Genomic DNA, 27014 nt, shown 5'->3' with positions numbered 1-27014 from the left:
CCCCTTTCTTCTCCTTTGCTCTTACTCACCACCCCTTCCTTCTCCAGCTCCTCTCCCTCTACATTTTCTAAATGGAGAGTGTCTAAGTCCTATCCTTCACCCTGTTTTGCCCATCCTCCAATTCTCTCCCCAGCAATCTCATCCTTTCTCATGACTTCAGTCATCCCCTCTTTACAATTAACACTAACTTCTCTCCTGAGTGTCACACTCTCCTGAGTGGCACAGTGCCCTCTCTCCTTGTGCTTTCCAGGTTCTGCACCTTTGGACACCCCCTTGTTCCCTACCACACACTCTTCTTCCAACTTCCTTATGTCTAAGTCCACCTGACCCTGAAGACACACCCTACATGCCACATCCTTCCTTGTGTCTTCCTGATCCCACAGAAAGAGGACGTCTCTACATGCTGAAGTACTTAGAAATGAGGTGTAGGGGTGTGTGTGTGTGTGTGTGTGTGTGTGTGAGAGAGAGAGAGAGAGAGCAGAGACAAAGCAAATCTGGCAAAATATTAACAATGAGTCAATCTAGGTAAAGGGTAAGTGGTATCAAATATATATATTAGTCTTTCAACTTTTCAAGTGAAATTTTAAAAAATAAAATGTAGAAAAATAAAAAATGGAGCTGCCTCTCTCTTCAGACCTCTTCTAGCACTTTATCTCCCATAGAGTCACTGTCACTTACCTACCATGTATTACAATTATTTACATCTGTGTCTCAGTTGCTAGCCTAGTCCAAACATTCTCTGAGCGCAGGGATTCTGCCTGGCTTGTTTGTTCGGGACCCTCCACCGCCTGGCCCAGTGCCTGATATGCAGTGGGTGCGCAGCTTCACAGGAATGGTTATTCCCTTGTCAGAGATAATAAAGGAGATATTACTACTAGGTCTCTCCAAAACAAAAAGGTGCCACGGAAAGCGCACATGTTTCAGAACCAGACAGCCTAAGGTTAGAATTCCAGCTCTACCATGCACTAGCTGTGCAACTTCAGGTAAGCTAGTTAACTTTTCTGGGCTTCCAATTCCTCATTAGTTAAATGGAAACTGCTATTCACTTAAAAATATGAATATTGCATAATGTATATAGACTGCCTGGCAGAGTGCCCAGTATATGGTAATCACTGAACAAATATTAGTCATTGTGTACACACGCACACACAATCATTTTATGAAATCCAAGTATGCAATCTAATTCTCTGCACAATACAATAGTTCATACATGTTAATTACAGAGTCCTAAGCAAAATTCAGTCCAGAAACCACAGATTCTTCACATTCTAACAAAGATCTAGCCATTGATACCTTTGGTGAGATGCCTTCCAAAGATTATTCCTTTTATATATGAATTAACTCCAGGTTTACAGCTTTTCCTAACATCCATTACCTTATAAAACTGGAACAAAGGCAAGGCTTTGTTTAAGTTCAATACCAAAGAGTCCAGCAAATGTTTACTTTTCTCCTTTAAGGCTTCCTTTACCCACACCACACCTCAGCAAACACATAAAAAATGCCATTTGCCCTGCTTTGCAGTGTGCAATTCAATCTTTCAAGACCCCTCCCAGGAGTGTCCCCCAGCCCTATTTTTACTTTTGAGACAATGGGATATGTTCTGTAATATTCTGTAATTTTCCATAAGATCGCCTGTTTAAAATCAGCCAATACATTAATTTAGGCAAAAAATTGGAGTATAACTTTTTCTTAATCATGAATATCTACCAACCCTATATCATCCTAGACTATCTTGTAAGCAGAAAGAGAACTCCCCAGCCAAAAGCACTGGGCCGCTGAGGGGTGCGGGCTGGGGAATAAGCAAGGTCATGAACCCACACACCACTCAGGAGTGTAGTCTCCTTCAGACGGTCCTTTGGTTTCCATTTTCATCCTGAAAAACAGTGTTTACACATCTTCCCTTTTCCTCTGGTATCCAGCAGTGGAGCTCAGCAGAACAAGAATGCTGTCCATTTAGGAACAGCCCTTTGGAAAGCATGATCCGTTAAGACTATCAAAACTTTAATTTTCAAAAGAGCTGTGCTTGGCACACAATGGAGGCTCAATAAAAACTGGTTAAGCAGTTTAGACCAAAAAGAACTGGAAGAGAGATAGAGGGAAGGGGGAAAGGAGAAAAAAGAACACATTTGAGACAACTGAATGGATTTGCCATGATTTGGTACCGCATACGAGCCAGCCTTTCAATTAGCATAACCTTATTTTTCACCCGAAGAGACTGAATAATTTGCAGCGTATGAGAAGTTAGAACACTTCTCCAATTTACTCCTTTCTCCAATTTACTGCTTTCTCATAAGCTATGTTTTCTCCAATTTACTCCTTTTTCATAAGCTATGGCCAAAGCCCTGCAGTTCTCACCATCTTCTCTTTTAAGTTACTAAAATTGAGATAATGAGGATACAGAGCTATTTTTCCTCTCTAGTAGCAGCTGCTGGAGCAGAAAGCTAGGCTTGGCTTGCTCACCTTGAAAAGACAACACTGAGAGAGGAGGTGAGTTGGGGAAGTGAGAGGAGGAAGAGAGCTAGGTTTTCTATGGAAACAGTAAGTCAGGCTATATGATGGCTCTAGTCACATCTCACAACATGAAGCCGGTCACTGCAGTCACCATGACCCAGGCCACATCAAATGCACTCTTAAGCCCAGGGCAGCTGTCAGGCAGTGCTGGGACATTAAATCAACTTCATTTTCTCCCTTAAAAGTGGATTTACAAATATAGATGAGAACATTTTACTTTCAACTTGCACTTTTAGTTTCTTCTCACCAGCCAACTCATCTTAGCACATCCCTGTTTACCTCCCTAAGACTGGCTCTCAGTTCTTAGATGATATCTCCTTGTTAGTATTAAAGCAAAATCCAATAGGAAGGAAATGGGGCAAAACTATTAATGCAAATAGGGCCCAGAGGAAATATCAACATGTCTCCTCACCTTGCATTTTCCCACAGTTTCAAAAATTACTGGCACATCTCTTTTGTAAATCCAATGCATTTGAAGCATTCCAAAGAGACCCAAGATTAAAGACTCTCGCTATAAAAGGAACATTGGCTTATGTGTAAGTAGTCACTTCCAATTACCACCCTGGTAAATGTGAGGATTTGTTTGTTGAATTTCTTAAGTTGCTCATGTAGAGCAGAGGGCCATTGTACGCCTCCTGCAAGCTTCATCTGCTCTGATCATAATCCTCATTCTTGCTTTGGAGATTTCTTAGTGCTGTGCTTCTTGCATGGTTTTGCAAAAAAGGAACAAGGAATTGCCTCCACTATTCATAACAGAAAAAATATACTAAAGAAAGGTGTGCAGAGACCACGTAAATGAATAAAAATGAAATTCAGGATGCCAGGGAAAGGAGCTAGAGAGAGATGGGGGAAATGAAGAATAAATGTGTAAAGGCATGGAGAAGAAAACACTGATATGTCTCAGCACTGTAATTGAAAGCATGCACTGATCTTTGGAGTGAGGTAAGAATTATGCAGAGGAGCTCACTAGTGTAAGGCTAATCAGCATGCAAATGCTCTGTTGAAGAGTGCAAGGAGTTTTCACTCCCACAGCAGTTCCGGTCAATGATATGCATGATATGGACAGGTGATGTACCAGGGCAACAGAAGACATGGATACAGAGAGCCCTATGTGCTGGAAGTGCTGGACCAGCAGGCCCATCTTTGTGGGGAAGGAGAAAGTGTGGCATGAGGACAGGGCAGGTGGCGAAAGCAGGGTGGCCTGATTGAATGGCTTTGCTCAAGGAAATGGGGTCAGCCATTCATTTTCTTTCTTTCTGGATACAAACAGGTTGTACCCTATAGATTGCTTAAAGAAGGAAAATCATAGCTTGCTTTGGCTTAAAACAAAAATCAGATTTCTCTCTATTGGGAGAGTCAACAGCATGGGCTCTGGACTCACAGGGCCCTGGGTTCTAAATTAACTTTTTCCATTTGCCCAATCTTGCAGGGCCTGATATGTTGAGAGGTAATATTTAGTGGAATCAGAATCTAAGAGGCCCAAGAAGATTATCCATGATGTCTTTTAGGCTCTTTGCTCCCTTCCCAACCTCCATCGGGTCTCAGCCCTGCCCACCTCCAATCTCATTAGGAAAATTTGTTAACAGAGATAAAAACAGATGCCTTACTTGTGTCCCTGGCCCTTTCTAAAACTGCAACAACTTCCTGTCTGGAAGGTCCTCCCCAATCCCAAAATGCAGGAAGAACATTTGCTGATGCTCTGACAAAGCAGAAGGCTAGACAAACCAATACCCTTAAGTCCTCTCCTGCAACTCAACACACAGCGGGAAGGAGGAGCAGGATAGACATCGCTCAGGAAAGTAATCACTCTGCTTCTGAAAACAGAGGCACTGGGCTAGAAGGCAGCAAAGAATAACCCTGGGAGATCAGAGTTTCATATTATTGAATTATAATAGACTTTTCTAAAAATCATAAAGATCAGAGATGGCTAGTAGTAGATTTATTTGTCAGCATGATTATTTAGTGTGATGGTAGTGAACATTTTCACTGAATCCTGAACTAAGGTCATTCTAAAAGGCTTGGAGGCAGAGCAATTTTAAAAAAAGGCTCATGGAAAGAAGGCTTTTTAAATCTTATATGTAATAAACCAAGGAAGGGTGAAGCACAGAGATGTGGAAAAATTGTTACAGCGTTCCAGTGAAAAGATCCAAAAAGGAAAAGTATTCCTGAAAGTCAGTTCAAAGCACTAAGCAGCATCTTTAATGCTTAAGTAATTCTTCTCTGTGGTCACATGACAGAGGTCTTTGTAGCACGCCAAGATTGGTTTAATCTTAAAATCACTGCGAACAGAGAAAACAGCCCTGGACAAAAATAAGGGGCCCAGTTTCAAGACTCTCCTTAGAAATCTAGGAGGAAAGGAAGCCTGTAATTAGGGTTTGCTGCACTCTGCTCTGGGGGTGATGTCATCACTTGGAGAAAGGCAGTGCTCGGTGCCAGGAATCTGAGCTCACGGCCCTTTAATAACTCACTAGGGTCTTGCGTGGGAATTCCTCATCTTAGGGATTAGTGACCAACAAATCTACTTCTTAGGTACCAGTGTTTGGGTAACGAGAGAAAGAAAATTAAAAAATTCTTGTAAATGGGAGTCATGTGAAAGAATATGACACAGAAGTCCTCCCATTGGGATCATATGGATGGGATCTTAATCTACACACACACACACACATATGCAGACACACACCCACACTTGCCATTGTTTTATGGCTTTTTTTTTTTTTGCAAAAGAAAAAAAACTCAACAGGGGAAGTAAAAAGCCGGTTACCCGAGCGCCAGGGCTAGAATCTGGTTGTCTGAACCCCATTTCAGTGCTCTTTCTGCTGCCACACACTGGGCCCTGCCCGCCATCAATTTCCAAGCAGTGACAGTGTGGACACTCAGAACCTTGTCCACCTAGATCTCAGAAGCCCAGGGACACCTGTTCACATGACACAGGCTTCCAGCCTGCAGAGACCCTGAGGGCAAAAGCCGATCCTGTTGGAGACTATTTCTGCTGCATGTGTCATTGTGCAGAAAGACTCTGTCTCACAACCAGCAAAACGGGTTTTGGGTTGAGGAACTCTGCAATAGTTCTGCCAGAATCCGCCTGCAATGGACACTGCAAATCTGGAATTAATCCCCAAACCTCATTTTAACTAATAGCTTTAACACCTTCCCTGGCCAAACGTTTTCCTATAATTTAATTAAATTAAATGATTAAAGTTTTGTGTCTTTCCTTTTTTTCTGTTCATGCTAAGTGAGAGGTAGAAATAAAATGTAAGTCAGCAATGAAAGAAAATATATGCTTTGGAAAAATCTATAAACCTTATCATCAGGTCTTGATTATAGATCTGTGGCAAGAATACCAAATACTGGATTGGTTTTTGGTTTTTGTTTTTTAAATAAATGTATCAAAACTTAAATATCCAAATAAAAGCTATCCCTTAACATAATCATCTTGGGAAGACATACAGGTTTCTCCAATGACGCTGCCATGGCTTTAAAGCATATTTAGAAGGTCTCCTCTGAGATGGCCGGCTTCAAAGATGATATATAAAACTTTGTGCAAAAAAACCTTATTCTTAATCCTTAAGTGGTATTATCCAGCTTGTTGATATGTATTCACATTTGGATCAAGGTGGTTTCTGGTGTTTTTTTTTAAAACATCTTGAAAGATCAAGATTTACCACTATTGTGAGCATTCAGAAGAATGTCACAGATTCTCTCTTCAACAGTGGGGACACAAATCAGTGTGTGGCCTGCTGCCACTGTGGCCCCGTGAGGACCAGAGGCCAAAGGAGCCAGGGAACCAGGGAATGGTGGTGGCCTTGCTCACCCCATTCCTCTGAGCTCCGGGGCAGAAAGACTGAACCTACCTACGGCTTCAACCTACCCTCCTGAATGCTGAAAGGCAGTTAAGAGCTAAACTGCATATCAGTTGCCTGGGGGACACAGTTGGGCATGAAAACTCAAATGTTCACCAAGGCTAGGCAGGGAAAGTTCCAGAATGGAGAATGCTAGAGAAAGCAATAAAGAAAGAGCCCAGTACTTCATTAGAGCCACTCATCGCCTTGCAAACACTCAGGCCTAATTGTTGCCAGAATCTTTAATTATCCAAGAGACTTAACAACCTGGATTTTTTAAAATAATAATCTTCTGATTATTTAATGTGGGCAAAAAAAAAGTTAAAATTCTAAACAGAAGTACAAAAAGGCATAATCCACACGTACATATATGCATTCTGTGGACCGTCTAAAGGCTGTAGGCCACAGGTTTGCATCCTCTGGCCACACAAACCAAAATATCAAGTGATACTGAAAGGGCCTGCTGCCCTAAAGCCTGTGAAAGTTTCTGTGCAGACGTTACCAACGGAAATTTGAAAGCAAATGCAACTGCTCCTGATAGATAAGTCCACAACAGGAACATCACAAACACTTCCACTGTGAGAGGGATGCCTTTTACTTCTTGCTTTGTTGAAAACCTTTTTGTCAACAACCGTGCAATTTTGCCTTTTGTAGTCTGCTTATTATAAAATCAATGATATTTTAAAGAAATGCCTTAGGCTCCGCAGACAAAAAAATCCTCTCAGCCTTTCTAATGAAGTAGATTTCACTTTTATGATTTCTTTTGAAAAGCTCTTCAGTAACTAACACAGGAACAGGAAACCAAGCACCTCATGTTCTCACTCATAAGTGGGAGCTGTACAATGAGAACACATGGACACGGAGGAGGAACATTATACACCAGGGCCTGTCGAGGGGTGGGGGCCTAGGAGAGGGAAAGCCTTAGAACAAATACCTAATGCATGCAGGGCTTTTACTTCTTGCTTTGTTGAAAACCTAGATGATGGGCTGATAGGGGCAGCAAACCATCATGGCACACATATACCTATGCAGCAAACCTACATGTTCTGCACTTGTACCCAGGAACTTAAAGTAAAATAAAACATTAAATGCTCTTCAGTAGTCTGGAGAAAAATATTTGGAACTTTTTTCATTGCTTATTGATTAACCCAAACCTCAAACAATTGCTGCAACCAAGTAATAGTCACTTAAAATATTATTAATGAAGTTAAAAAAATTTTGCAATGTAAAACAATGCAATATAAAATATCCTCCACTGCCATTTTTCAAAGCGTATGTGAGCTTAAACTTGTCTGCTCTGAGCAACATACATGTTCATACACAGCACACTCACATGTACACCCACATGCACAGGCACACACATTTACACAAGGAAAAGTAAGCTCCTGCTTACGGTTAATGAGTGGTATGGAATGAACTGGGCTGGAAGGTCAACTCAACTCCACATTAACTATCTCATTGGTTTACTACAGAGCCTGAAGCTTCCATCATTAAACTGTCCCTTCCAGGTTAGGCATTTTCTATAAAAGGTCCCTACTGAAGCAGAACAGTTAAAACATTCACCCACTAGCACTCATTATCACAGATTGCATGATAATTAAAATTATGGTAATGATTACAGCTCATAGTTATAGCTTGCCTTAACATTTGTTTTGTTGTCATTGTTGGTGGTGGTGGTGGTGGGGTGTGTGTGTGTGTGTGTGTGTGTGTGTTTAAGACAGTCTCATACTGTTACCCAGGCTAGGGTACGGTGGCATGATCATGGCTCATTGCAGCCTCTACCTCCTGGGCTTGAGCAATCCTCCCACCTCTGCCTCTTGAGTAGCTAGGACTTCAGATGCATGCCACCCTGCCCAGCTAATGTTTATTTTTTATTTTGTAGACATGAGGTCTCCCTACTTTACCCAGGTTACTTTTGAACTTCTGGCCTCAAGGATCCTCCCACCTTGGCCTCCCAAAGTGCTGGGATTACAGGCATCAGCCACCATGCCTGGTCCTTTAACATTGATAAGACACTTCCAGTTACACGATCCCATTTTCTTCCCAAGGACTCTGACACAGGCCCTGCCTCTCCCTGGTCACACTGTTGCTCAGTTACTGGTTCCAGGCCTCCCTTCCCAGAGCACTGGATCATCATGCTTTATGCCCTCAGCATGATGCCGGCGGCAGCAGAGACATTTGGAAATCTGTGTGTTTGTCTGCATGCCAGAACTGAGGCCCAGAGAGGTCAGATAACTTGCTCAGGATGACTCGGTGGCCATCCTAGTCCTGTGCCGTCACACAGACTGCCTCTTACCGATCAGGTTCAGCAATCTAGCCTCTGAGAGAACAGGGAACAATGAGAAAGGGCAAGCATTGGCTGGAATAAGGAGGCACTGGGCAGGGATGTGGGAAAGGTGCAGACAGCCCTGAGCACAGGAGCACGATGTTCTCAGGAGAGGGCAGGGGCAGGGAGAACGGGGTTCGGGTAGCCGAGGAGGTTAACAAAGTGCCGAAAGCACATGGCTTGGGCAGGAAACTTTAAATGAAGGAGGAGTGGACCTTAGAGACACATTTGCCTACAGTTCTGTGTGGGACCAAGCTCGCACCCCACGGCAAGACCTTCTTCCTTTCTGGGAGGCACTGAGCCACGGAAACTTCTCCAGGCTGTACGGGAACTCTATCACCACTTGCCCATTTGGGCCGCCTTTCTCAGGCCTATTCTACATTGTTTTATACTTGAGTGAAATGAGACACTGGGCAATTCTTCTTCTGTAGCCGTGCCTGCAAACTCCCAACCTGTTTCCTTTCTCACCCAGCCTTCTCCCTGCTCGCAGACAATAAAGCATTGACCAGAGTAGTGTACATTGACCTTTTCATTAGTTTGAAGACAAACTCTTCTAACACCCTCCTAGATGGTCCAGAACCAAAGCAAAAAACAAGCTTAGGTTTCATCTGGCACTTTCCCATGAGTGCAAAATAAGAATCAAGGATCAGAAGCTAAGGAACACAGAGAGGAGAGTGGGCATAGCCGAACTGTTTGGGATTTTCATAAAATCAAAGAGACTCGTGGTTAGAAAGCAAATCTAGGTATCAATGACTCTGCCTTCTTTTATCCAAACCGGTGCAATGGTGGACGTCTCTTCTCAGGGCTCACTTCACCACAGATTTTACCTTTGTAATTCTTAATCATGTGGGCACTCCGAAAAACAGAAAAAGGTTAGTTAAGCAGCCAACATTAAACAAGTGGCTGAAGGTCACGGTGGTGGCCACACCTCCATCAGTAGAGCTCAGGGACCTGCAGCCTGCTTCCTGTATTCCATCCTTCAACCAGCTTAAGCCTGGAAGGGGCTATGGGGTCAGGGGTCTGCCCAGTAGCTTACCTACGAAGACATCAGCTCTGAGCTCCTCTCTGTGTCTGGAGGAGGCTGCACAGAGACGCCTTTGAGGGAATCTGCACTGCAGAGAGAAAAGGTTTTCTGGCCCCATCTTCCCAGCTCCAAGTGCTAAAATGAAGCCTGGGGCCTGAAGGATTTGGGTGGGACATGCAGCTTGGCTCATTACATTCTACGGGAAGCCACAGAGGAGCACACTCCCTTTTCTCCCTTACACTCCACAAAGGCAGATGAAAGGTTCATTTTCTTTTTAATAGGAGGCTACCGATAGAGGCTTTTTAAAAAAGAATAAACTGCTGAGGATAGGCACGTTATTAAGAGGTATGAACAATGAATCAATGCTATTTTGTCACTCACCTTCGCCTCTTCATTCACGTCCCAGGTAAAGGAAACAGCATTATATGCAATCTCTTCAATGTTTCCAATCGTATTAAAGCTCTCCTTGTAATCGGCTGTAACATTAAAAAAAGAAGAAGCTTTTAAAGGAGTAAGAGTGACTCAGTGACATGTACTGAACCATCATTTTCCAATGGGTAAATTTACACTTTGCTTATTTTTCTGGCTATCTCCATGCTAACAATTAAGGATTGGTGCTCACTGATGTTCTTTTACTAATACTTACTCTACAAGAATGTAAGCGTGTTCCTCTATTAAAAGAGCAAAACTAAGCAAACCAATGTTCTTAGGTGATTTGTTCATTAGTTTCATTTTTTACTAGTTTTATAAAATTATTAAGGTTTTCTTTTTTCTCCCAAGCCCCATGTCACCTACCCACTCTCCCTCCTGCTCACTCTTCTGCCACTTAATTTTGCTAGAAGTACCAGGGCACTCCATACAGAATTTTTTGTAGAACAGAATATTCTGTTTATCAGTCAGGCAGTGTCATCAGGACTTTAGTAAAAAAAAAAAAATTCAGAAGACCACAGTAAAGCTTTTTTAAAATTTCTTTTTGGGTCCGGGCATGGTGGCTCACACCTGTAATCCCAGAACTCTGGGAGGCCGAGATGGGAAGATCACTTGAGGTCAGGAATTTGAGACCAGCCTGGCTAACATGGAGAAACCCTGTCTCTACTAAAAATACAAAAATTAGCCGGGCATGGTGGCACATGCCTGTAATCCTAGCTACTTAGGAGGCTGAGGCACAAGAATCGCTTGAACCTGGGAGGCAGAGGCTGCAGTGAGCTGAGATCATGCCACTGCACTCCAGCCTGGGTGACAGAGTGAGACTCCACCTCAACAACAACAACAAAAAATCTTTTTGGACTTAGGTATGGAGAGTTGAGTTAATCATACTTAGCTCACTATCAACACTGGTCTATTCAAGGCCCTCTCTTATTTTATGAATTTATTTGGTTACTGTGTACTTCTTTTTCTTCCTATTATCCTTCCCACAAATGCAATAGCTATAAATGTGTTAATATATATTCTTATGGAATACATTGGTTTGATTTGCCTGCGTACATAGTTTAATTTTCATAAATTCTGTTGTTCTATGACTAAAGTTGCTAGATTGGGCAAATATTTGGGATATACTTATCTTCAAAATGGATAAGAAATTCAAATTTAACTGGCACCCTGTATTTCATCTGGCAACCCAGACTATAGACCTTTTCGGATCTAACCTCACTGCTAGTTGCATGCCTATTTCTAACCGTGGCTGCAGGGACCGTTGAGCACAGTTTACTTATCTCCCATCCCAGAGATGGACCCTTCAGTGGTCTCTGCTCTCTGGTACAGACAACTCTGTGATAAAAATTTGTATTCCTGGGAGCTGAACTGATGGCCAATCACATAAAAAGCTACTAAATGTGCTCTCCAGAACAGCTCTCCAGACTGACTCTCCAGGATGGATAAGCCAGTGCAGCCTCCCACCAGAACTCTTATTTCCCTTTTTCTCTCTACTTTCTTGCCAATCTGATGAGCACAAGGCAGCATTCCACTGACAACATATTTGCACTTCTTTTACCGCTTTTAAGTTCAAACATCTCTTCTCACACAGGATAGCCAACCTGTGTTATTAATGTCCTTTGCCGTGTTTCTATGGTTTCCCCCTATGGAAAATTTAAAGCCAAACTACACGTTTACATTTTAAATAAAGCACATACTTCAATATAAAAGCATGTGTGGCCACCACAGGAAAGTCAGAGACCATGAACAAATAAGAAAAATATTTAAAAGCAATCACAATCTTCTCACCCGCAAATAACCAACTATAAACAGATCTGTGGTACACTTCATCCTTCCTATCTTTCTCTTTGCCTCCTTTTCTCAAAAATATGTAAATATTTTATACAGTACTGTAACAATTATTTCTTACTTTATTTATTTTTGCCTAATGCATCATCAGCATCTTCCCATGTCAATAAACTGGTGTAAAATTACTTTTAATGGCCAAATACCACCAAATTGAATTATGTGCCAGGACTTTATTTTGCTTGTCTTGACCAGATGATGTCCAATACTTTTCTGTTTCAAATAATATTTTATTTAATTATCTATACAGCTAAAAATGCATATATGCTTAATTATATTTAATTAATATATATTCTTAGAAGTGAAAGTAGCAGGTCAAAGGAAAAAAAAATTTTAGGGCTTTTAATTCATTTTGTCAAAGCGTTCCTGCAAAAGTTGAAACAACTGATGTTCACAGTAACAGTGCATGTGCGTGTGTTCTTGTTTCCTCAGAATGTTTCCTTCCAAATTGATATGCAAAACATGGTGACTCATTATTTTAATTTGTAATTTATTGATTGTGAAAGAGGTTGAACCATCTTTCATTTTGTTTTTGACTCTTTGTATTTCTTCATTTTTTTCTCTTTGTTTTATTTATATATTTTATTACTTTTTTATTTTTATTTTTTGAGACGGAGTCCCGCTCTGTCGCCCAGGCTGGAGTGCAGTGGTGCAATCTCGGCTTACTGCAAGCTCTGCCTCCCAGGTTCAAGTGATTCTCCTGCCTCAGCCTCCCGAGTGGCTGGGACTACAGGCGCCTGCCACCACGCCAGGCTAATTTTTTCTATTTTTAGTAGAGACGGGGTTTCACCGTGTTAGCCAGGATGGTCTCGATCTCCTGACCTCGTGATCCACCCACCTCAGCCTCCCAAAGTGCTGGGATTACAGGCGTGAGCCACGGCACCCAGCCCTTTTCTTTGTTTAAAAAATGTATTTATTTATTGAAACACTTCCTGTTCTGTCCTTTGCCCATTTTTTTTTTCTTAGGGTATTCAGTTTTCTTACCGATTTTGAAATAAATAGTTAAAGCTAAAAGAGAAAACAAAAAGCAAAGAAAAACAATTTTATATCTTTCAAATTTAGAATAAGGTTATATGACTATACTTGGGATGATTTTAAATATAAACCTGTGCTTCCAGCAGGCCAGCCAAACTCTTAAAATTCTGAAGAGAAAAGAAGACCGTTGAATTTAGATCAACTGAAGTCCTTGATTCTTTATAGCTAATTATTCTAAAAGATAGTCTTGCAACTTTGAAGTTTTAAATACATGTTTAAAAATAATCAGCTTTTAGGTGAATTGTAAAAAAGAAAGCAAATGTCATATCTAGAAATAAAGACAAACCAAGAAAATTTGTTCAAACATGTATCCTAGCTCTCATGAGTTACAACATTATGAGGTTTTATTTCCCATAGCTTCTCCACATAAAAAATGTCTTCTGTAAAAATTGTATTAGCTCAAATAAGGAAAGAATTTCAAAAAGAAATGCAATATAGATACAAATAAAATACTCTAATCTTGTTCAAGGTCCCTATCAGTTTCTATCACCTTCACTTAATGAACAAATGTATTGAGGAAATATTTACTGTGAGCCCTCTATGTGCCAGGCAGTGTCCTCATGCTTGAGAAAGAGCAAGAAACAAAACTAGGTCCCTGATCTTTTGGCTCTTTCAGTCCCAGAGACAGAATATAAATAAGTATATAGATAAATAAATGAACAAAACGATTATCCTTAATCTGCTTTTTTATGCCCAAAACAAAAGGATAGTAAGACTACTTTTTATTGGGTGGTTCCGTTACCTTGTATATGTCCTTCATGGCACGTACAGGTATTTTATTTATGAGTTTACTATTTATCACCAACATTTCTCATTAGTTATATATGTTATGTGAGGGGAAGGAACTTATCTTAAATACTGCTGCTTTCTCAGTGCTTAATATCATACTCATAGGATGTGCTCCATAAATTTGTTGAGCGAATGAATGGATGGATCCAGAGGCATTCTAAACAAGAGAGATAACTAAGAGACTAATGTCATGCACTCCTCTCTAGCCTTATACCATACAAGAAATGTCTGCTCATCTCTACCCTTTGTGTTCAGTCTCTACAGGTGATACAATAGCTCTGCTCCCACCTCATGACTGTCAAAGTCTTCCAAGGGACTAAACAGCTGATGCACACCAATGTGGCTTCGTCCACATGCATAGTTGTCCGACAAATAAAATGCTAATAGATGTGCCTCCGGTTTCTGAAAGCTGGGTGAATGTCCTTGGGTGAGTGTTGTATGCTTAAGAGTTTATGGCCCACAGTAGGAATGGAAACTCAGTAACCTGGTGTTGAGCCTTCCTCAACTTATTTCCTCAAGAAAGTTTCTCAGACCTGAATGTTGTAAATGTTGACAGCTGTAGTCAGGAAAAGGCATAGTAATGAGCTGCTGTGCCGATTTCCTTGAGCTGTCATAACTAATTACCATAAACATGGCGGCTTTGAACAACAGGAATATTTTTGCTCACAGTTCCAGAGGCCAGGAGTCTGAAATCAAGCTGTGCCATGCCAGCAGTGTGTGACTCCAATCTCCGCTTCTGTCTTCACACGGCCTTCTCTTCTGTGTCTCTGCATCTGTTCCCCCTTCACTCTCTCTCTCTCTCTCTTTTTTTTTTTTTTTTTTTTGATACAGACTCTCACTCTTATTGTCCAGGCTAGAGTGCGGTGGTGCAATCTTGGCTCACTGCAATCTCTGCCTCCCGAGTTCAAGAGATTCTCCTGCCTCAGCCTCCTGAGTAGCTGGGATTACAGGCACCTGCCACCAGGCCTGGCTAATTTTTTTGATATTTTTAGTGGAGATGGGGTTTCACCATGTTGGCCAGGCTGGTCTTGAACTCCTGACCTCAGGTGATCCGCCTGCCTTGGTCTCCCAAAGTGCTGGGATTACAGGTGTGAACCACCATGCCCAGCCTGTTCCCCCTTCTCTTCTAAGGATTTGTCATTGGATGTAGGGCCCACCTTAATCCAGGATGATCTTATCTTGAGATCCTTAATCACAATCTGCAAAGATCTTTTTCCCAAATAAGGTCATATTTACAGGTTCTGGGAGTTAGGACGAGGACATATCATTTTTGAGGGTCCCACTCAACCTCCTACATCTGGGATTTCTTCCTGTGATTAGAACTCATGTGATCTGAGTGAATGGCTCCTTTTTGCAATGATAGCTACCATAGCTGAAAAATAATCACCCCGCTTTAAACGAATTATAAAACACAATTATAAAATACATCATTGTGAACATATTGAATTTCCAATGGACATTTTCCCCTAAAAAAAGTGACAAGGCGACATAAAAACTACATATTTTAAATACTAGTTTGTAAACACAATAGTAACATCTACCTGGCGAGGATGAGTGAACAAATAGGAAAATGGCTTAATATTTCCCAAAACAGGCATGATGCAACAATATTATTATTGCCTGAAACAGATTTAAAAAGATTATGCCGGCCGGGCATGGTGGCTTACGCCTGTAATTCTAACACTTTGGGAGGCCGAGACAGGTGGATCATCTGAGGTCAGGAGTTCAAGACCAGCCTGGCCAACATGGGGAAACCCCATCTCTACTAAAATACAAAAATTAGCCAGGTGTGGTGGCGAGTGCCTGTAATCCCAGCTACTCTGAAGGCTGAGGCAGGAGAGTCACTGGAACTCGGGAGGCACAGGTTGCAGTGAGCCGAGATCATGCCATTGCACTCCAGCTTGGGTGACAGAGACTCCATCTCAACAACAACAACAACAACAACAACAACAAAAAGAATAAAACCACGGGTAGAAAAAATGGGAGTCTTTCTAATGAAATAAGAATGAACTTGATCTCATTGTTAATGTCATATGCCGCCAGAGATATAGCCAAAATGTTCAAGGTCCTCTCTAAGGCTGTGTGTGTCCTTGGAATCTCAGAGTGAAGTGTATGGGAACCCATGGAAATTCTCTAGGGCCTGCTAGGATCCTCCCAAAGCAGAACAAGTGTTTCCAAATTCTGATGGCTTACAGGCTTGAGTGGATATTCTATAACGGCGCTTCTCGAATGTTGCAGTGCACCAGAATCACCTGGAGGGCTTTGGTAAAATGCAGATTCTCTGTCTACTCTCAGAGATTCTGATTCCATAGGTCTAGAATGTGGCCAAGAATTTGCATTTCTAGCAAGGTCTCAGGTAGAGCTGATGTGGCTGGTCTGGGGACCACACTTAATATTGTTCTATGGCAAATGGAAATGCCAAAATAATTAAAAGGAGCAACTTCATTATTGGATTATTTTGATGCCTTTGGTTCACTCCACACAGTATTAGAAAGTGCTATATCTGGCCGGGCATGGTGGTTCGTGCCTGTAATCCCAGCAACTTGGGAGGCCAAGGCAGGTGGATCACGAGGTCAGGAGTTTGAGACCAGCCTGACCAACATGGTGAAACCCCATCTCTACTGAAAATATGAAAATTAGCCGGGCGTGGTGGTGGGCACCTGTAATCCCAGCTATGCAGGAGGCTGAGGCAGGAGAATTGCTTGAACCTGGGAGGCGGAGGTTGCAGTGAGCTGAGATTGTGCCATTGCACTCCAGCCAGGGGACAGAGCAAGACTCTGTCTCAAAAAAAAAAAAAAAAAAAAGTACTGTACTTGTCATTGAGGTCCTACGTCAACTGTCAATGAAGTCCATGTGACAGTTCCTCTTTGCTTCTCAGATTTCCCTTCTTAGGAGGACTAAATACCAGTATGGGAGGACAGGCAGTTACCTGCACAGTAAGATTCGAACACCACCTGCTCCAGGATGTCTGCTTATTCTTATGCCTGGAAGCTCATCCTGAAACACTCCATCCTTTGGATAAAGACATTGTCATCTCTTGGCACTAAAATGCAAATGCTCTTAGGATAATAACTGCCACAAACAGAGAACTTTCAAGCTCATGCCAAGCCTATGTGAAGACTTTATCACCTCTGCTAATCCTGGCAACCATGCTATGAAGCAGGAATCAGCATCTTCCTCCCACAGAGAAGTTAAGCTGTTTGTGGAAAATCACATAGCTGGTAACAAGCCAACTTGTGATTTGAATCCGGGTCTGCTTGATGCCCAAAGCCACACTTTTAACAACTGCCCATATTTGTCTTGCAAATTCAACAACACATTGTCAGCAGATATTGGGATCATAGTATGTCCTACAATGGCTACTAGTTTCTTGGGAAGCACTGAAGGAATGTAAGCTTGATGAGGCAAAGAGACTGGACATTTTGGGATCATTGCAAATTGCTTGACAAGAAGGACAAGGTTGGGGTGCTTCAGTAGAGAGGCAACAGACAAGAAAATATCTCCACATACTGCAAGCACTGTGAAGATTGAAAGAAAAATTCCAAAGTTAGCCTTTCTGAGAAAACAAGAGGTGTCAGTGTTGGGGAAATGATGATAAACTTTGCAGTGCTTCTGCAAAGGGCTGCTGAGGATGTGTGAAAGTGCAATGCTTTGTGTTTGTGTTTCTGGCAAGTTATATTTGGCACAGAAATTATAGGATCCAATTCTATTTGAATTGTTATGGTGAATCCTTTTGTTATCTTTTTTATTTTTTTATCTTTTGCATATAATCGCTGCCCTGTTAATAGGTTTTTAAATTCAGACTTCTGTAGGCTGAGCTTTCTTCAAACGGATTTTAGGTGCAAGTGTGATTCTGGAAATCCCGTCAAAGGCAGTGTTAATTCCTCCACCTTAATTAAGCTTCACATGCTTGGTAAATTATAACTACCCCTTTTAATTATTTTTGTATATATTGTTGGAGATTAAAAGGAGTAGCATAATTAATATAAAGATTGCTTCTCTTCTGAAAGGTGTGGATTCTGTCTGGACTAGTGAAATAATGAAGCTGGAATGCTGAAAATGGCTCTGGGCATGATTGCCGACTCAAGGTACATACACCACGGCCTAATAAGATGCTTTTAACAAAAGCTGAGAGCTCAACATAGTTCATATATTTGGGGTCCTGATGCTTAGAATTCTATTTATAGGGTGGCAATCAAGGTATAAAGAGAAAGAACATGGTGGTGGAGAAACACAGACCTGAATTTAATTTTCCGCCCTTCTTCCCACCAAGCCCTGAGACCTTCGGTGAGTTAACTCAACTTCTCTGAACTTGAAATTTCCTAATCTACAAAATAGAGACAACAGCTAAGAGAACTGGGCCCTGCTAGTCTCGTAGTGGAAGTTGGGACCAATACTGGTCTCCACTTTGCACCTCCCACCTGTCTTCAAAGATCCACTTCTCCCTGTCTGCAGTGCCAAACAGGATCGGCTCAAACTCAGGAAACAGGAGAGGGTCATTCCAGGAGCATTTGCTCTGACTTGAAACAGGCAGAATAAATGAACCCTAGTCTAAGTAGATTCTGAGATTTTTTTTTCTGTTTTCAAAATCAAAGCAGTGGCTTCTTAAAACCTGAATGACTCACAAGAACTCACTTATGAGTTCATTATTTTCTTTATAATGCTTTACAGAGTCAGAGGTGACCTGACTGGGTTTCCTTAAATGTGTTGACACTAGAGCTGATTTTCAGAGGCACTAAAGTATTTCCATCATTGAAATACTGGCCCATGAGCAAATAATAATAATGGCCACCATTTTTTGGGAGCCCTGTGCTAAACATACATACTTCACAAGTATTACCTCAGACAGTTTTGCTTGGTAGCTTTTTATTATTATTATTCCCACCTCATAGGATAGGAAACAGGCAAGCATGTAAGTACTCTCCCATCCCCCACAGTCAGTTCGTAAAGGGCCAGGCTGGGATTAGAACTTACAAAATTCATCTACATACATGCCAGAGGCCTTTGACTCCTCTGCTATACAGCCAGATGAGCACTTTTCCACACATAATCCAGGACAATAACAACTGAAATTATGAAAACATATGTGACCAGCATAGAGTGACTCTTCTATTAATATATTATTAAAGGCATAATTATTAATAATATTATTACTATTTACTCTCCATGGCTTAGTATAATACCCTCACAGATAACATTTGTGTTTCTTAGAACTTTCTCTTTAGGCTACATCTAATATTTTACATGTGCTTGATTCACCCTCCTGTTTGCGGAGAAGGAATTATATAGACAATGTTATAGCTTTCAAGTTGTACTGACCATAAGCACAGAGTATGAACATTTGACATTGTAACCTATTACTATGTTCTGTGTATGCTAGTATTTTTTATTGTCTGATTTCATTTTTTAAGAATGTTGATCTTGACTAACAAACTTGATTTCAAACTGACAATAGGTCATATCCTATACATAGACACACATAAACACACATGCACACGCGCCCATGCTTGCACCACAGCACATAGCTCCGGATTTAGTAACTCAGACAGGCTTAACATTCAACTCGTTTCATTAGTCCATGTGGCTCAGGGAGATTTTAACTATAACCATTTTGTCTCTGTCCACAAATTTAATTTGTAAATCACACAAAAGTACCTGGCAGTTTCTGACAGTTTTCTGAATGAATGAAAACGCAAACTGTGCTTTGGTAAGTAACATGCTTGTAACACTGCATGAACTACTCAAGCATATGCCGGTTTTCCATTCTTCATGCTGTTGTCTAATATACTGACACTCTTGGGAGTACATGTGGGGACAAGAAGTTATAGGCACGTAGGATTAGAAGTTACTGCCCAAAGTGGTTAATCAGCAGTAATCACCCCGGCAAACAGGGCCCCTTCTACCACAAAGCTCCCTAATCTTTTCCCACCCCAGATGATATATCCAGAAACTATAATACTTGGTTAAACCGACTATAATTTATAAAAGGAAACTGAACTGTTTCTGAAATGATGGTATTTTATATTATTGGCAAGGGACTCAAGAATGTCTGTTCTATAAGATTCCACAGCCTCATTCCAGTGTCTAACAACCCTCAGTGTGAGAAATAATTTTCAAACACTTATAGTTGTACTTCAGAGTTGCAGACTGAATAGATTCAAACACTAGAAATAACTTTTTGGTAATTGGCAGTGCAGAAGAAAGACTATAAATCTTCAAGTGGATTATCTTTCACTAAATTTGAACTACAAGCCCAATTACTTGAGCAACTCAAAATACAGTAGGATAAATGTTCATTTTCAAGCTTCCCACTTACCCCTGGCTGCCCAAATCACATACACGGAATGAGTTAAGTGACGTAGGAAGGTAAACCTCTTACCTGTGTTAAGGGGGTGGGGAACCACTGGGAAGTGGCTCATGGACTATTCTGGTTTGTTGCAGGAATGATTTTTGCATTAACTGCTACTTGAATGACTCACGTTGCTAGTCATGTGTACTTTTACTTATTTTTCATCAATTCTGAAATTATTAGAGGATTTTGATATTATGTCAAAATAGGAATTTGAGTTCTCTTAAGGAGGGAAACTGCTGTTGTACAGTTTACTGTTCTAATGCTGACCCCAGACTGTAGGTGTGAGTGGACTTGAGTCCACAGCAACCTTTGGAGAACTACATGACCTCATTAAGCTGGCTGCCTTATCTGTGAAATGGAGACACTACAGCACCTATGGCACAGGATTGTTGAACAATAACGAGACTCTCATTTATTAAGCACTCAATTATTTCAACACATGTCTTTTCAAAAGCAGAGAAACTAGTGGTGGTCCACATTCCTGAAGCCTGTTCAAAGAGTTTTCTTCAGATTAGCTTTACCTTATTTTGGCTTCTACAACCTCAAAGAGTTTAATTTAATTTTGAAAAAACTTGGCAAGTTTTAGGTTTTGTAAACAAGGAAGAAAAACTTTAAATTTGCCTAATTTCACTCTTGTGGATGTTACAAAGACATACATTTGTTTCTATTGAAGGCCACAGGGAAAGAAACTTCTAGCAAATGCTAGAGGATGGCTGAATAGACTGGCTCTATAGTTTTGTTCTTGAAACATATGAGTTTCATGAACTATCTAATTGTATCTCTAGGGTTTTTTTTTTTTTTTTTTTTGTCATTTTTAAGCCAATCCAATAATACTAAAAACTATAATACTATGAGAGTGCCTGAAGTTTCCTTAAATGCACATCTGAAAAAAGAAAATAATTAGGCCCCAAACAAAAACATGAAATCAAATAAAAGTATAAATTCCACATTGGAGATGAAAGAATGATGTTATAGCTATGGATATAACAAAAGTCCCACCGGTTAGGGGAGAAACAACTCAATGTCCAGTAAATGTGTCTTTAAAAAAATGGCAGATAGGAAATAAAGCATTGTGTAGCACTAAACACAGCAGGTCTATCAGTGGTTTCAGTTATCTGTGCGTGTGAGTATGTGTGTGTGTTTTGATTCTGAAATCTCGTCATCTAAACCAGTATCTCTATAGGACAGCTTTACCCTGTCATTAAAACAGACTCTCAGAGGGCTCTTCAAGCATCCATTGTCTGCTTTTATCTTCTCTGTAACATTCCTTCTGGTTAACCGCTCATGGCTTTAACATTTCCAGGAGTAGGAGAAATATCAGAAAAGGCTTATTAAACAATAATGTGCTGGAACCAAATAAACTGAGTTCCAAGGAGCAGTGAAGGAAAATGATGAAGGGACACATTCGTTGTAAGTTTTAATTCCACATCTAGCTACCTTTTTTTAAAAAGTTTGCCTTTTCAACAATTTTCCACGTTTGTTTCAGGAAAACAGAAACAATTTCTAGTTAAGTTTAAAAGGAGACGTTTATCCTTGTTTATGAGTATATATATTATGTTTGTAGTCTATCAATTAACTCTCAGAGGTATTTAAGTTATATCAAAATGTTCATAGTACAATAAAATATATTTAAATATAAGAAATGGAAGTACTAAAGGCATATTTAGTCTTCTAGTATCAGAAAAATACTACCAAAAATGATTCTTTCAGCATGAAAGAGGAGAGTCCAACCCCAGTCAGATTTCTCAGTGAACCAGGCACATGCCTGCTTACTGTCACTGTCACCTAGATGCACAAAACCACACATGGCAGTGTGCTCATTGATTATGCAACGTTGGTTGAGCATCTGTTCTCTGCCAGGTTCTGTACCAGCTGCTAAACATACAAAGATTCAAGGTTAAAAAAATCCTCTCTTCATTCAAAAAGTTCAGCGTCTAGTAGGATGAATAAATGAATGAATGAATAAACCAAGGGAAACACTGCCAAGTGCTATTGTTTAGATCTAAACCAACTCCCGCAGAGGGAACAGTGGACTCTACCTGGGAAGATTAAGAAGAGCTTACCCGAGTGGGGACAGGGAACAAAGTCTCAAGGTGTGAGATGTCGTCCAGGTGAAGAAGCGAGGGAGGGCTATTCTAGGCAAGGAGAACCCCAGAGGTGGGTCAAACAAGAGGTTGGAAGTAAGCAGGAAAAAATAGTGAAGTATGAAAAGATATCTGTCATTTTAAAATATTAATAAAAGACAGATTATGCTGGATTGAGAAATGGCTGACAGTTTAAGATGTCAGGCAGGAAGTGTAGGCTCCTCTTTTAAGAAACATGGGGTGGAAGGAAAAAGAGGGCCCAGCAATAGCTTGAAAGGGAGTCTGCAGGGATCAGGGACTGGAGCTGGAGATAGAATCCTGACCCTTCCCTGGAGGGAAACAGAGGGAGCCCGAGGACCACCCCCATCACACACACAGCGGAAGGGATTTTCCCGAGATGCTGGCCTCAACAGAATGAGTTTCCAGGATTCATCCTGAGACAGGTATCCAGTAACTGAAAACCCACAGTGGCTCAATTATGATTGAAAATTATTTTCTGCCTAAACAAATATTAAACTTTAGAGAACACTTGCATTTACAGTGTTTTAAGTTAATTAACCTTCACTGCCTACTGCACTTTTATCACATAAATGTTTCTAATCAAGGTTGAGATGAAAAGGAGTTTTCCATAACTGCAGCTTTAGCACGTCTCTAGAAAACAGAGCATGTCTTACACTGCACATGAACTCGTGATAACAGCAAGGGCGGATGCAACAGAGGAAGGATCTGGAGCTGCAAGTGAGGCTGTTGCTGGCCTACACCCCAGAGTTCCCCTCGCATCTGGTCCTATGGAGGACGTGGGGATGGAGCTCGCTCTTCTGACTGAGCTCCAACTACAGCCTTAATTCTCACCAGCCCTTGGATTTTGTTTTTTTAACTTGGGAGCTCTCAAGAGGTTTGGTTTGGTTTGTAATCAAATTTATTTTTCGTATCTATTCAGAAGTATGGAAACAGCCTAGAAAAACATCAAAAAATGAAATCCTATTTACTTGAGTTATTTTTAAAGGAGGGAAGACCTACATTTTCCAGACTGTAGGGAGAGAGCAAATCTGTATAATTTGGGGAAAAGGACAGCCCTCCAGAGAGCCAGAGAACTAAACTAGATGGGATGGTGGGAAGCCCTGCTGAAGAGAGTTGGGAGTTGCTGGTGCTCTTGTCTCCCAGGCCTGTTTGGGCCACAAATTCACACTATCTGATCACCTGGCCACCTGGCCACTTGGCTACCTGACCACCTGGTTACCTGATCACCTAGCTACCTGGCCAGCTAGCCACCTGACCACCTGGCTAGCTGATCACCTGGCTACCTGACTACCTGACCACTTGGCTACCTGGCCAACTGACCACCTGGTTACCTGATCACCTAGCTACCTGGCCAGCTAGCCACCTGACCACCTGGTTACCTGATCACCTAGCTACCTGGCCAGCTAGCCACCTGACCACCTGGCTAGCTGATCACCTGGCTACCTGACTACCTGACCACTTGGCTACCTGGCCAACTGACCACCTGGTTACCTGATCACCTAGCTACCTGGCCAGCTAGCCACCTGACCACCTGGTTACCTGATCACCTAGCTACCTGGCCAGCTAGCCACCTGACCACCTGGCTAGCTGATCACCTGGCTACCTGACTAACTGACCACTTGGCTACCTGGCCAACTGACCACCTGACTACCTGACTACCTGACCACCTGACCACCTGACCACCTGGCTACCTGGTCACCTAGCTACCTGGCCACTTGATCACCTGACCATCTGACCACCTAGCCAGCTGACCACCTGGCCACCTGGCCATTTGACCACCTAGCCACTTGAGCACCTGACCACCTAGCCACCTGATCACCTAGCCACCTGGCTACCTGACCTCCCAACATGTGGACGTCACCTCTTCCTACACACCACCTTAAATCTCCACCCTCCCACTTTTCTGCATAGCTCTCGGAGTAGCCCAGCCCAGGACTGGCTATAAAAACTGAGAAAGCATGCTTGTAGGGCTCATCCAAAGCCAGCTTCCTCTAAAAAACTCAAATAAAAAAACTATTTTTTAACAGTTTATTTAAACTGTTTAATTATGATTCCTGTTTGAAAGTGGAGCATGACTCCGGACTAAAAAGAGTTTCTAGACCTTAACAGGATAGCCATGCTGAATCATTCACAGAGGTCAACTAAAGTCTGTGATCAAGAGTCTTTTAAGAGGCTTCCTTTGCCCTCAGAGAGAACTATGGAGAATCAAACGTGAAGAAATGCTTTGATTTCATTTTGAAAACTTAAGTTTTCAAAAAAGTGTGACTTTAATATAAAACTACTTTCAACAGAGCACAATTTAAACATTGACTCTTAAGAAACAGATTTGTATTAGGACACAGACAAAAATCCTATAATCATATGCTAATAACTGAAATTGTACTATAATTGCCTGCTAATTACCATGGAAATCTACAGGATTAATATTAATAATGTAACTAATAAATCCTGATACAGGAAAGATTACTGTGAACCAACATTAAAGACAGAGATTGAATAAAGAGCATACAGTTTATTTCACAATTAACTACAACCTTGTATCAATAATGCTTACACTGGATGTGACTGTAAAGTAATGATGTTTATTTGGATGTGTTTATGGAATCAGGCTCATTACATCACAACCTGTACTGCCCATTCTGAAAGCACAAGAACTGTTACGTGCATTATTTTGGAACATCTGCACCAGAAAGTAGTAAAGGAATTCTTAGTTCTCTTCTGTAGGGAGAAGTTATATATGAATGTGCTACCAATTAACTGTTGTAGCTTCTGGCTTTCACTCTATGAAGTTAATGTTGGTTGTTGAACCTCTTCTAATTTTCCTTCCCTGTTTGAAAAGTAACAAATAGAAAAATACGCCTTCCTGAGAATGTGGTTTTGGAATTATCCACTGTTTGAGGAGATTTGGACTGATATCTAGTCTAGTTAACTTTTTTATTTGTGATCCATTTTAAATACTTTTTAATGGCTCATACACTGTGCAAAACTGGATAACTCCATTGTGCAAATAAGTCCTGGGAAACTCCCAGCCTGTTCTATGTGTAGACGGTGTCTCAAAATCAACATGCCCCTGGCTGAACTCAGTACCTGGCCAACCTCCACTCCCTCAACACTTGGCCACGCTGCTTCTTCTGTCTCACCTGCCTCTGGGGAGGGCATCCAACCAGTTAGCAAAGCTGTGCTTTTCTTCATGATCCTTTTGTTCCCCTGTATCCCCCACAGCCAATCAGTCATCAAGGCTCTATCAGCTTGACAGTTTTGTCTCTCACTCCTGGGTAAACTTTGTATTTCTCCTTTGCAATTCAGGCCTCCAATCCCAGTCTTTCACCTGGCTATTGCTGGTTTTCCATTGCCAGTCCATCCCTCACTGCATCCATCCCACATGCTGCCTCAGAATTACCTCCCTGAAATACAGATATCCCATTACAAACCTGTCAAAAATCCCCAATGGTTATCCAAAGCCTCTAAAATCAAGCACTGCAACTCATTCAAGAGAAAGTTTATTTTATCACAGTATTCTATTTGACTATTACTTCTGCACATTCTCCACTGTCTGTCCTTACTAAAGTTCTGGGAGAACTGATGTGCAAATGTAACACAGCCACTTGGATGAATGGCCATTTGCAAGTACAATTTCTATTATTACTGTCTCTTACACATCTTGGATCTCTAAAATCGGCTTCATTCAACAACAGAAAAACATGGCTAAACAAGATATTCATGTTAAACCTCAGTATAAAAAAGTATAAATACACACACATACACACACACACTTGAATATCTCCCCAATAAAACTGTCTTTGTGGAGCCAAGATACTGTTAAAGCAAAAAAGAGCAAGAAACTCTGAGCTCCACTTCTGGCTTAGTGACGTTCCTCTGCAAAGATGCTGAGGTGGGTGATCGCAGAGGAACTCAAATAGCATTTCCCTAATGTTCTACCTGCAGCTCTGAGGTTTGCCACCAGGACTGAGGTGTCAAGAATCAATGAACCTCTAACACTCAGAGCCTTCTGGGTCTGTGGACCCCCTAGAATCCTTCCTGGGCTCAGTCAGCCTCCATTGGGGACCCAGGGCTTCAGCCTGTGACACATAGAAACAGCTTAATCAGGGTTTCTTTTAGAGTTTGAGACCAGAAAATTCCATCTATGCTTCATCTCCCTGCCATTCTAAGATGCCCTTAAAAAATGTAAGCCTTTCTACAGCCCCATGTACTAAGGACTTCCCTCCTTCACCCTACTCTCTGCATGGGTCAAATCAACAAATCAACTAGCACTCTCACTAGCGTGCATGAGAGTATCCGCCCCTCCCACCATGGCTAATAGTGTTATCAGACTTTATTAAATAATTTGTCAGTCCCATTTTTTTTTTTTTTTGAGACGGAGTCTTGCTCTATTGCCCAGGGTGGAGTGCAGTGGTGTGATCTTGGCTCACTGCAACCTCCACCTCCTGGGTTCAAGGGATTCTCCTGCCTCAGTCTCCTGAGTAGCTGGAATTGTAGGTGCCTGCCACCACGTCTGGCTAATTTTTATATTTTTAGTAGAGATGGGGTTTCACCATGTTGGCCAGGCTGGTCTGGAACTTTCTGCCTCAAGTGATCTGCCTGCCACGGCCTCCCAAAGTGCTGGGATTAGAGGCGTGAGCCACCGCGCCTGGCTTCAGTCCCACTTTTTTTGTCTTGATTACTGTACCTATGAATGTGCTATTGCACGACTTGCAGCACCCTTCCCTACATTTTTGACCTCACATGCCCTAGTTAT

General features: G+C 41.5%; 1 protein-coding gene across 3 annotated transcripts in view; it reads right to left on the bottom strand.

Annotated features, from left to right (window-relative positions):
* Nucleotides 1–27014, bottom strand: part of GRHL2 (grainyhead like transcription factor 2) — a 176513-nt gene that overhangs the window by 59824 nt on the left and 89675 nt on the right. For all 3 annotated transcript variants that reach the window (XM_024251472.3, XM_054518706.2, XM_054518705.2), the window contains exon 8: nucleotides 10082–10176. In XM_024251472.3, the coding sequence (XP_024107240.1) occupies nucleotides 10082–10176 (95 nt within the window). The remainder of the gene's footprint in view (nucleotides 1–10081; nucleotides 10177–27014) is intronic.

Source organism: Pongo abelii, chromosome 7 (assembly GCF_028885655.2).
Source record: "Pongo abelii isolate AG06213 chromosome 7, NHGRI_mPonAbe1-v2.0_pri, whole genome shotgun sequence".
In the NCBI taxonomy this organism is placed as follows: domain Eukaryota; kingdom Metazoa; phylum Chordata; class Mammalia; order Primates; family Hominidae; genus Pongo; species Pongo abelii.
The sequence above is the reverse complement of the archived record's forward strand: the minus strand, read 5'-3'. Positions and strand labels throughout refer to the sequence as shown.